Below are 12,172 nucleotides of genomic sequence, written 5' to 3' on the forward strand. Positions count from 1 at the left end.
CTGTCTCAGTATGGGCGGTATAATTGATCTGTATGTATTCTCTCTCTCTCTGTCTCAGTATGGGCGGTATATCCGTGCATTGTTGCGTCAGGAGAAGGGTCTTCCCATGATGACAGAGCTGTTGGCCCATGGCAACGACCGGGTGGTCAGGGCCATGTCTGGAGCTCTGCGGAACCTGGCTATCGACGCCCGCAACAGAGACCTGCTCGGTTAGTACTGTTTCTGTGGAACTGTTTTTCCCTCTCCCTGTTTCTCTTGCTCTCTCTCTCGCGCTCTCTCTCCCTCTCTTTCTCCCTCTCTCGCGCTCTCTCTCTCCCTCTCTTTCTCCCTCTCTCGCTCTCTCTCTCCCTCTTTTTCCCTCTTTTTCCCTCTTTTTCCCTCTTTTTCCCTCTCTCGCGCTCTCTCTCTCCCTCTCTTTCTCCCTCTCTCGCGCTCTCTTTGAGCCAACCTGTGTTATTAAATACTACAGCTATGTCTCTCTAACTCTTGTCTCTGTAGGTAAACATGCAGTTCCCCACCTGGTATCCAACCTGCCTGGTGGGGGTCAGAGCCAGCCTGTGAGGGCTCTGTCAGAGGAGACGGTGGTGTCTGTACTGAGCACCCTTCATGAGGTTCTGGGCTCCAGCCTGGACGCTGCCAAGATCCTCAGAGCCTCGCAGGGCATCGAGAGACTGGTGCTCATCAATAAGGACGGGTGAGCTGGTGTGTGTGTGTGTGTGTGTGTGTATATATGAGACAAAAAGAGGTACATGTGTCTCTTTCCATCAGTCTGAATGATGTTGAACAGGAGTGTCAAACTCAGTCTCTGGTGGGCTGAGGGTCTGCAGGGTTTCTCCCTTTTACTGATCAATTACATACTAATTGAAAGGAAAAACTGGGACTGGGGGGTGTAGTTGACCTCCCTCCGGGGTGGAATGGGAGGGGTGTAGTTGACCTCCCTCCGGGGTGCAATGGGGGGTGTAGTTGACCTCCCTCCGGGGTGGACTGGGGGTGTAGTTGACCTCCCTCCGGGGTGGACTGGGGGTGTAGTTGACCTCCCTCAGGGGTGGACTGGGGGGTGTAGTTGACCTCCCTCCGGGGTGGAATGGGAGGGGTGTAGTTGACCTCCCTCCAGGGTGGAATGGGAGGGGTGTAGTTGACCTCCCTGGAATGGGAGGGGTGTAGTGACCTGGGTGGAATGGGAGGGGTGTAGTTGACCTCCCTCCGGGGTGGAATGGGGGTGTAGTTGACCTCCCTCCGGGGTGGACTGGGGGTGTAGTTGACCTCCCTCCGGGGTGGAATGGGGGTGTAGTTGACCTCCCTCAGGGGTGGACTGGGGGTGGGGGTTGACCCCTCCGGGGTGGAATGGGAGGGGTGTAGTTGACCTCCCTCCAGGGTGGAATGGGAGGGGTGTAGTTGACCTCCCTCTGGGGTGGACTGGGGGTGTAGTTGACCTCCCTCCGGGGTGGAATGGGAGGGTGTAGTTGACCTCCCTCCGGGGTGGAATGGGAGGGGGTGTAGTTGACCTCCCTCCGGGGTGGAATGGGAGGGGTGTAGTTGACTCCCTCCGGGGTGGAATGGGAGGGGTGTAGTTGACCTCCCTCCGGGGTGGAATGGGAGGGGTGTAGTTGACCTCCCTCCGGGGTGGAATGGGAGGGGTGTAGTTGACCTCCCTCTGGGGTGGAATGGGAGGGGTGTAGTTGACCTCCCTCCGGGGTGGACTGGGAGGGTGTAGTTGACCTCCCTCCGGGGTGGACTGGGGGGGTGTAGTTGACCTCCCTCCGGGGTGGAATGGGAGGGGTGTAGTTGACCTCCCTCCGGGGTGGAATGGGAGGGGTGTAGTTGACCTCCCTCCGGGGTGGAATGGGAGGGGTGTAGTTGACCTCCCTCCGGGGTGGAATGGGAGGGGTGTAGTTGACCTCCCTCCGGGGTGGAATGGGAGGGGTGTAGTTGACCTCCCTCCGGGGTGGAATGGGAGGGTGTAGTTGACCTCCCTCCGGGGTGGACTGGGAGGGTGTAGTTGACCTCCCTCCGGGGTGGACTGGGAGGGTGTAGTTGACCTCCCTCCGGGGTGGACTGGGAGGGGTGTAGTTGACCTCCCTCCGGGGTGGAATGGGAGGGGTGTAGTTGACCTCCCTCCGGGGTGGACTGGGAGGGTGTAGTTGACCTCCCTCCGGGGTGGGCTGGGGGGTGTAGTTGACCTCCCTCCGGGGTGGAATGGGAGGGGTGTAGTTGACCTCCCTCCGGGGTGGAATGGGAGGGGTGTAGTTGACCTCCCTCCGGGGTGGACTGGGGGGTGTAGTTGACCTCCCTCCGGGGTGGAATGGGAGGGGTGTAGTTGACCTCCCTCAAAGGTGGACTGGGGGGGTGTAGTTGACCGCCCTCCGGGGTGGAATGGGGGGGTGTAGTTGACCTCCCTCCGGGGTGGACTGGGGGGTGTAGTTGAATCACCTCTTTCTGTTTGATGCTGTTTCTCTTTCTGAGTCCTCCAGTTCTCTCTCCTGATAGGAACCGGTCAGAGCGAGAGGTGCGTGGTGCCGGCCTGATACTCCAGTTAGTTTGGGGCTATAAGGAGTTGAGGAAGACCCTGGAGAAGGATGGCTGGAAGAAGACAGACTTCATGGTGAACCTCAACCCGCCCAACAGCACCCAGCCCCGGGTCAACGGAGGATATGAAGACAGTACGCTGCCGCTCATAGACAGGGGTGAGACAGACAATAACATCTAGCTACACACACACACACACACACACTGAGGTCTTCACAGGTCTACCCCAATATCTGAGACCCGACTCCGGAACTGTCTGAGTCTAAAATTGTCCCTGGGGTCTGGGTTGGATCCATGTTTGATTGCCACAGGTCTCTGGTCTATGTAACTACAGCTGATGGACCGGACCCGACCACAGCTCTGAATAGCCTATAGCGGTTGTATTCAGTGGTTTTCTGTGGGGGACCCCATTCCCCCCCACAAATCTAATGACACAACCCTGAAATTTGTCAATTTCGATTTTTACATCAACCTTTTATTCATTACATTTTCATCTCTCTGATAAATACATTTACTCAATAAAATTATAACATTTCTCAGAAGAGTTTGTATATTCTCCCAATCTGTACTCTTAATTAAAACCAAAAAGAGTATTTGTTTATGTGGGGAACCCAGTCACCTACCTACAATCTCCGACCACTCGCCTATAACCACCACAATATAACCTACACACTATAACCCACACACTATAACCTACCACACTATAACCTACCACCACCACACTATAACCTACCACCACCACACTATAACCTACCACCACCACACTATAACCTACCACCACCACACTATAACCTACCACCACCACACTATAACCTACCACCACCACACTATAACCTACCACCACCACACTATAACCTACCACCACCACACTATAACCTACCACCACCACACTATAACCTACCACCACCACACTATAACCTACCACCACCACACTATAACCTACCACCACCACACTATAACCTACCACCACACTATAACCTACCACCACACTATAACCTACCACCACCACACTATAACCTACCACCACCACACTATAACCTACCACCACCACACTATAACCTACCACCACCACACTATAACCTACCACCACCACACTATAACCTACCACCATACACTATAACCTACCACCATACACTATTACCTACCACCTCACTATAACCACCTACCACACTATAACCACCTACACACTATAACCCACCACCACACACTATTACCTACACACACACTATAACCACCACACTATAACCACCACCACACACTATAACCTACACACACACTATAACCACCACACTATAACCACCACACTAGCTGTCTCTCATCCTGTGACTTTGTTTGTCAGGAGGAGGAGACAAGAGCGACATGATTCCACTAAATGATATGGGACCAGGTATGTCTACACACACACACACACACACACACACCAACACACACACACGCCTAAACACACCACTGTTAACAGGCCTTGGCTGTCTTCCAGATGCCTACTCCACACTGGACCAGAGGGGGAGGAAGAACACTCTGGACAGAACACTGGAGCCTGCTGACAAAGACACAGCACAGGTACACACACACACAGAGCATGTTCTCGCATGTCTCACTAAATACTGTGGTTAGCTTCTTTTCTCACAAACGATTTCTCACTTAACTTCTGACACTAACCCACTTTATCAACACTCTCTCTGCCCCCCTCTCTCTCGCCCCCCTCTCTCTCTGCCCCCCTCTCTCTCTTCCCCTCTCTCTCTATCTGATTTTTCTGGTTTTCATATTGTTCGTTCTGAACACACCCGTCTCTTTTCTCTCTCTGCTTCAACCCACCACCTTTCTTCCCTCTTCTCCCTCCCCCTTTTCTCTCTCCTGTCTTCCTTACCACCCTTTTCACTCCCTCCTCCCCGTTCTTTCTTTCTCTCCCTCCTCCCCCGTTCTTTCTTTCTCCCCCCCGTTCTTTCTCCCCCCTTCCCCCGTTCTTTCTTTCTCTCCCCGTTCTTTCTTTCTCCCCCGTTCTTTCTCCCCCGTTCTTTCGTTCTTTCTCCCCTTCCCCCGTTCTTTCTTTCTCCCCCGTTCTTTCTTTCTCCCCGTCTCCCCTTTCTTTCTCCCCCGTCTCCCCTTTCTTTCTCCCTCCCCGTTCTCTCTTTCTCCCTCCCCGTTCTTTCTTTCTCCCCCTTTTCTCTTCTTCCCACCTTCTCTTCCCCCTCTCAGGGAGGGCTGTATGAGGAGAGGCGGGACTCTGTTCCTCTCATGGACTCTTATGACGGTTAGGCCACACCCCCCCACACACTGCATGTGAGCGCATGGTATGTGTGTCCACCGACTGAACACCTGCCTCTCTCACTAAACCGCATGGCCTAACTAACCTCTGTGTGTCCCCCCCATTGTATTGGTGTTTGTTTCTTGCTCCCTCTGTTGGTGATTTGTATATTTGATATAGTATGTTGTTGATCTTGTGTCTTGATGTTCGTTTCATTTGTTTCATGTCTGTATACATATGGAATTTTGTATTTTGTGTGTTTGATCTCTTTTCAAGCGTCTGTGTCATGTATTGATTGGTGATGTTTAGGCTGTGTGTGTTCATGTTGTCTGTGTGTGTCATGTATTGATTGGTGATGTTTAGGCTGTGTGTGTTCATGTTGGCTGTGTGTGTCATGTATTGATTGGTGATGTTTAGGCTGTGTGTGTTCATGTTGGCTGTGTGTGTCATGTATTGATTGGTAATGTTTAGGCTGTGTGTGTTCATGTTGTCTGTGTGTGTCATGTATTGATTGGTAATGTTTAGGCTGTGTGTGTTCATGTTGTCTGTGTGTGTCATGTATTGATTGGTAATGTTTAGGCTGTGTGTGTTCATGTTGTCTGTGTGTGTCATGTATTGATTGGTGATGTTTAGGCTGTGTGTGTTCATGTTGTCTGTGTGTGTCATGTATTGATTGGTAATGTTTAGGCTGTGTGTGTTCATGTTGGCTGTGTGTGTCATGTATTGATTGGTAATGTTTAGGCTGTGTGTGTTCATGTTGGCTGTGTGTGTCATGTATTGATTGGTGATGTTTAGGCTGTGTGTGTTCATGTTGGCTGTGTGTGTCATGTATTGATTGGTGATGTTTAGGCTGTGTGTGTTCATGTTGTCTGTGTGTGTCATGTATTGATTGGTAATGTTTAGGCTGTGTGTGTTCATGTTGGCTGTGTGTGTCATGTATTGATTGGTGATGTTTAGGCTGTGTGTGTTCATGTTGTCTGTGTGTGTCATGTATTGATTGGTAATGTTTAGGCTGTGTGTGTTCATGTTGTCTGTCTGTGTCATGTATTGATTGGTAATGTTTAGGCTGTGTGTGTTCATGTTGTCTGTGTGTGTCATGTATTGATTGGTGATGTTTAGGCTGTGTGTGTTCATGTTGTCTGTGTGTGTCATGTATTGATTGGTAATGTTTAGGCTGTGTGTGTTCATGTTGTCTGTGTGTGTCATGTATTGATTGGTGATGTTTAGGCTGTGTGTGTTCATGTTGTCTGTGTGTGTCATGTATTGATTGGTAATGTTTAGGCTGTGTGTGTTCATGTTGGCGTGTGTCATGTATTGATTGGTGATGTTTAGGCTGTGTGTGTTCATGTTGTCTGTGTGTGTCATGTATTGATTGGTAATGTTTAGGCTGTGTGTGTTCATGTTGGCTGTGTGTGTCATGTATTGATTGGTGATGTTTAGGCTGTGTGTGTTCATGTTGGCTGTGTGTGTCATGTATTGATTGGTGATGTTTAGGCTGTGTGTGTTCATGTTGGCTGTGTGTGTCATGTATTGATTGGTGATGTTTAGGCTGTGTGTGTTCATGTTGTCTGTGTGTGTCATGTATTGATTGGTAATGTTTAGGCTGTGTGTGTTCATGTTGGCTGTGTGTGTCATGTATTGATTGGTAATGTTTAGGCTGTGTGTGTTCATGTTGGCTGTGTGTGTCATGTATTGATTGGTGATGTTTAGGCTGTGTGTGTTCATGTTGGCTGTGTGTGTCATGTATTGATTGGTGATGTTTAGGCTGTGTGTGTTCATGTTGTCTGTGTGTGTCATGTATTGATTGGTAATGTTTAGGCTGTGTGTGTTCATGTTGGCTGTGTGTGTCATGTATTGATTGGTGATGTTTAGGCTGTGTGTGTTCATGTTGTCTGTGTGTGTCATGTATTGATTGGTAATGTTTAGGCTGTGTGTGTTCATGTTGTCTGTCTGTGTCATGTATTGATTGGTAATGTTTAGGCTGTGTGTGTTCATGTTGTCTGTGTGTGTCATGTATTGATTGGTGATGTTTAGGCTGTGTGTGTTCATGTTGTCTGTGTGTGTCATGTATTGATTGGTAATGTTTAGGCTGTGTGTGTTCATGTTGTCTGTGTGTGTCATGTATTGATTGGTGATGTTTAGGCTGTGTGTGTTCATGTTGTCTGTGTGTGTCATGTATTGATTGGTAATGTTTAGGCTGTGTGTGTTCATGTTGGCTGTGTGTGTCATGTATTGATTGGTAATGTTTAGGCTGTGTGTGTTCATGTTGGCTGTGTGTGTCATGTATTGATTGGTGATGTTTAGGCTGTGTGTGTTCATGTTGGCTGTGTGTGTCATGTATTGATTGGTGATGTTTAGGCTGTGTGTGTTCATGTTGTCTGTGTGTGTCATGTATTGATTGGTGATGTTTAGGCTGTGTGTGTTCATGTTGGCTGTGTGTGTCATGTATTGATTGGTGATGTTTAGGCTGTGTGTGTTCATGTTGTCTGTGTGTGTCATGTATTGATTGGTAATGTTTAGGCTGTGTGTGTTCATGTTGGCTGTGTGTGTCATGTATTGATTGGTAATGTTTAGGCTGTGTGTGTTCATGTTGGCTGTGTGTGTCATGTATTGATTGGTGATGTTTAGGCTGTGTGTGTTCATGTTGTCTGTGTGTGTCATGTATTGATTGGTAATGTTTAGGCTGTGTGTGTTCATGTTGGCTGTGTGTGTCATGTATTGATTGGTGATGTTTAGGCTGTGTGTGTTCATGTTGTCTGTGTGTGTCATGTATTGATTGGTAATGTTTAGGCTGTGTGTGTTCATGTTGTCTGTCTGTGTCATGTATTGATTGGTAATGTTTAGGCTGTGTGTGTTCATGTTGTCTGTGTGTGTCATGTATTGATTGGTAATGTTTAGGCTGTGTGTGTTCATGTTGTCTGTGTGTGTCATGTATTGATTGGTGATGTTTAGGCTGTGTGTGTTCATGTTGTCTGTGTGTGTCATGTATTGATTGGTAATGTTTAGGCTGTGTGTGTTCATGTTGGCTGTGTGTGTCATGTATTGATTGGTGATGTTTAGGCTGTGTGTGTTCATGTTGTCTGTGTGTGTCATGTATTGATTGGTAATGTTTAGGCTGTGTGTGTTCATGTTGGCTGTGTGTGTCATGTATTGATTGGTGATGTTTAGGCTGTGTGTGTTCATGTTGGCTGTGTGTGTCATGTATTGATTGGTGATGTTTAGGCTGTGTGTGTTCATGTTGTCTGTGTGTGTCATGTATTGATTGGTGATGTTTAGGCTGTGTGTGTTCATGTTGTCTGTGTGTGTCATGTATTGATTGGTAATGTTTAGGCTGTGTGTGTTCATGTTGTCTGTGTGTGTCATGTATTGATTGGTGATGTTTAGGCTGTGTGTGTTCATGTTGGCTGTGTGTGTCATGTATTGATTGGTGATGTTTAGGCTGTGTGTGTTCATGTTGTCTGTGTGTGTCATGTATTGATTGGTGATGTTTAGGCTGTGTGTGTTCATGTTGGCTGTGTGTGTCATGTATTGATTGGTGATGTTTAGGCTGTGTGTGTTCATGTTGGCTGTGTGTGTCATGTATTGATTGGTAATGTTTAGGCTGTGTGTGTTCATGTTGTCTGTGTGTGTCATGTATTGATTGGTAATGTTTAGGCTGTGTGTGTTCATGTTGTCTGTGTGTGTCATGTATTGATTGGTGATGTTTAGGCTGTGTGTGTTCATGTTGGCTGTGTGTCATGTATTGATTGGTGATGTTTAGGCTGTGTGTGTTCATGTTGTCTGTGTGTCATGTATTTGGTTGGTGATGTTTAGGCTGTGTGTGTTCATGTTGTCTGTGTGTGTCATGTATTGATTGGTAATGTTTAGGCTGTGTGTGTTCATGTAGGCTGTGTGTGTTCATGTTGGCTGTGTGTGTTCATGTTGGCTGTGTGTGTCATGTATTGATTGGTGATGTTTAGGCTGTGTGTGTTCATGTTGTCTGTGTGTGTCATGTATTGATTGGTGATGTTTAGGCTGTGTGTGTTCATGTTGGCTGTGTGTGTCATGTATTGATTGGTGATGTTTAGGCTGTGTGTGTTCATGTTGTCTGTGTGTGTCATGTATTGATTGGTAATGTTTAGGCTGTGTGTGTTCATGTTGGCTGTGTGTGTCATGTATTGATTGGTGATGTTTAGGCTGTGTGTGTTCATGTTGGCTGTGTGTGTCATGTATTGATTGGTGATGTTTAGGCTGTGTGTGTTCATGTTGTCTGTGTGTCATGTATTGATTGGTGATGTTTAGGCTGTGTGTGTTCATGTTGTCTGTGTGTGTCATGTATTGATTGGTAATGTTTAGGCTGTGTGTGTTCATGTTGGCTGTGTGTGTCATGTATTGATTGGTGATGTTTAGGCTGTGTGTGTTCATGTTGTCTGTGTGTGTCATGTATTGATTGGTGATGTTTAGGCTGTGTGTGTTCATGTTGTCTGTGTGTGTCATGTATTGATTGGTAATGTTTAGGCTGTGACAGATTGTCTTCACTAGCAGGTTCTGTGTCCTCTCAATCCTCTACGTTTATACAGCTGGTGAATGAGTTGCACTCTTACTACAAATATTGCACATGGTAGTAACCCTTCTCTCTCTCTCTGTTCTGGTGTTCCCACAGAGAAACTGATAGTGTGCATCACTAGAAGAGAGCAGCCTCTACCGGCCTACTGCCCCTGCTGAACCTCTGGACACTCACTGAGGGACCACTGACTCCACTAGAACTGGACTCTCTCCTTCTGTGTCTTTTTCTCTTTCCTTTCTCTCTTTTTCCTCTCTCCTCTCAATTTCTAAATCTTCTTTCCCTCTTATCTCTCTCGGGGTCTGTGACATAAGCCACTTGCATGACCTTCAGCCTTCCTCACCTCCCTAGCTCTCCCTCATTCCTCTATTTAGACTGTGACTTTTAGCCACTAAAGGAACACTATGGACTCCTGACATCCCTCTTCTACCTGTCGACACTACTATGACATAAGACCACTTCTAATTTAGTAACTCCTCCCACCACAGTGACACACTAACCCCCAACACTACACTAACTCCTCCCACCACAGTGACACACTAACCCCCAACACTACACTAACTCCTCCCACCACAATAGGGACAGTTGTGACTTCATCTGGGAACTGGGAACGTTCACCACCACAGTAACAAAGCTAATCAAAAGGGAACTGTTGGAATGGGATTCAAACTGTAACTGAACTTAAACTGACAAACCCCTTTTTTTACTGGAATGGTTAAAACTGCGTTTCTACAAGTGATTGTGAAGATTTCCAGTCAAGGTTTTTTTTCCTTCTTGTGATAACTAATTACCACTAAACTTCTGTTTCCCAACAAAGAATCAATGTTTGTTGATCTACCGCCGGTGTTGCTTTGGTCTTTGTTGGAGGTGTGATTGCTGAGTTGTGGTTCTGACTAGTGATGAACACGTGCCAAACTACACACCACTATTGCAGTAACTTTCTACTACAGAGTATTTCTGAACACTACTTCTCTTCTCAGAGCCATCTGTTGTGATGTTCTAGTGTACATGACATCATTGGGTGATGTCAGACAGGCACTGGTGTGCCATTGGGCAGTGTTGTGGGAAAGTAAGTAGCTTGACGACCACTTTAAAATTTTACACATGGGTCTTGCGTCACAGAACATTCTTGATCGTCTGTTCTGCAGATTATATTTCTATGATTTTCACCCATGTATAATAGACCAGTGAACCGTTTCGGCTCTATTCAATACATTTCTATCTGTGTGGCTCTTTAGCGTCATTGTTATACCCCCTTTCTCAACTCGCTCTGGTTCTAATGGTTCTCCTGAAGCTATGGGAGAAACCACAGATTTGATTGTTGATCCAGTGACTGCATTTCTTTCAATCTGCAAATCTCTATATATATGAATGTGTAAATATGTGATCGCCTTCAACTACGTCTGTGTGGCTCATGGCTAACTGGAGTGCCTCGTTCGTTGGTGTTTTTAAGGTGGGATGGGGGTTTTCCCTGGGGGTATCATTCACTAGCAGCAACATTCCAGAACATTGAATCCAAATGGAATGTATAGAACATTTTTTTTTGTGTGTGTTCCGCATAATAACACAATGGAATGTATAGAGTTGATATGATTGATGCTCTGCATATGGAACAGAGAACCATTCTAGTGCCATTACGTTCCACGTCAAACTGGAGGGTTCCAGCCTACTGAACCTACGCCTGGGTGTCCATCTACCCTGCTGGACTGGCTGGTGTCCATGGAGACCACAGAACACTAAGAGGGGAGAGGACACATTTAGCTGGTTGTTTCCCTCCAGACTGAGTTCCTTTAGTACCGTAGACAACATTATTATTCTCAGTGCAGAGTAAGATGTAGATATTTTCTCAGTAGATTAAAGCACTAGGGGTAAAAGCGTTTATTGGTTCCTTTGATTATTTTCATGCCAATCCAACACTACAAATGGTCAGTCTCAGAAAAATGTAAATGAGTTGCCTTGTAACCAGATATAGTCCTAGAATGAGATGATCTAGAACTGATACAGGAAATGATGTGGGAGTGGAATCCAATGGGAAAGTGGGACTAAAGAGGGGCGGAGCATAAAAGTAAATTAGCAAGATTTGTATAAGTGCAAAGACCTGATTTTGATTCTAGTTGCTATTTAAAAAATAAATAAAATAAAAAGCAAATTTAACTATATATAGAAGATAAATATTTGTTAATTTGACTGGTTTTATGTATTGTTTTTATATTTTATGATTTGGGTTTATTCGTCTTGCAAGGTATTGTGGGTGAACGCATATGCAATCAGGTTTATTTTTGAATTGAGAAACAGTTATGGTTTATATATTTTAATTAAAGAGAAAACAAGCAAAACACAATGTAAAATCAATTGTACATTCCAAATGGTCCCCTATTCCCAATATAGTACACTACTAAATGGCCTGATATGGCTCTGGGTGAAAGTAGTTAACTATATAGGGGACAGGGGGACATTTAGGAGACAGTCTAACTCTCAATTTCTGTCAACAGTTTATTATTGGACCGCTGATCTAAAATGTGATTCTGGATGAAAACCTTAATCTCTTCTTCTATGCCTTGGCTCTTAATGTTGCACATTTCTCTCATGAATGGAATATGTAACAAGCAATACAGTTTATAATAAATCAAATAAAAAGTGCTTTTTTCAATACTGGCCTTGACTTTTTCTCTCTAGCTCTGTGTGTGATTTGAGAAATGCATGTGTTGCAGTAAATGTTAGTTCTGGCTGTACAGTTGTACTCTTCATAAACACAAACATCAATCATACGGTGTCATGCAGTGTTGAGATGCTGAAATCAATGGGTGAATTAACGCACGCCTCTGATTGGCTAAAGTCAACAGAATACTTTTCAACAT

At 45.9% G+C, this 12,172-nt stretch overlaps 1 protein-coding gene across 7 annotated transcripts in view; it reads left to right on the plus strand.

Annotated features, from left to right (window-relative positions):
- The window catches only part of ctnnd1 (catenin (cadherin-associated protein), delta 1), a 64,479-nt gene extending 52,515 nt beyond the window's left edge, over positions 1-11,964 (plus strand). For 4 of the 7 annotated variants that reach the window (XM_065003602.1, XM_065003603.1, XM_065003608.1 and 1 more), the window contains 7 exons: positions 59-209; positions 499-694; positions 2,488-2,684; positions 3,866-3,913; positions 4,004-4,086; positions 4,723-4,777; positions 9,414-11,964. In XM_065003602.1, coding sequence (XP_064859674.1) covers positions 59-209; positions 499-694; positions 2,488-2,684; positions 3,866-3,913; positions 4,004-4,086; positions 4,723-4,777; positions 9,414-9,475 — 792 coding nt within the window. In that variant the 3' untranslated portion in view covers positions 9,476-11,964. Of the gene's footprint in view, positions 1-58; positions 210-498; positions 695-2,487; positions 2,685-3,865; positions 3,914-4,003; positions 4,087-4,722; positions 4,818-9,413 lie in introns of all 7 variants that reach the window. The other 3 variants (XM_065003604.1, XM_065003605.1, XM_065003607.1) reach the window with 3 other exon arrangements.
- The last annotated feature ends 208 nt before the right edge of the window (positions 11,965-12,172 follow it).

The sequence above is a fragment of the Oncorhynchus nerka genome, linkage group LG18 (assembly GCF_034236695.1).
Source record: "Oncorhynchus nerka isolate Pitt River linkage group LG18, Oner_Uvic_2.0, whole genome shotgun sequence".
Lineage (NCBI taxonomy): Eukaryota > Metazoa > Chordata > Actinopteri > Salmoniformes > Salmonidae > Oncorhynchus > Oncorhynchus nerka.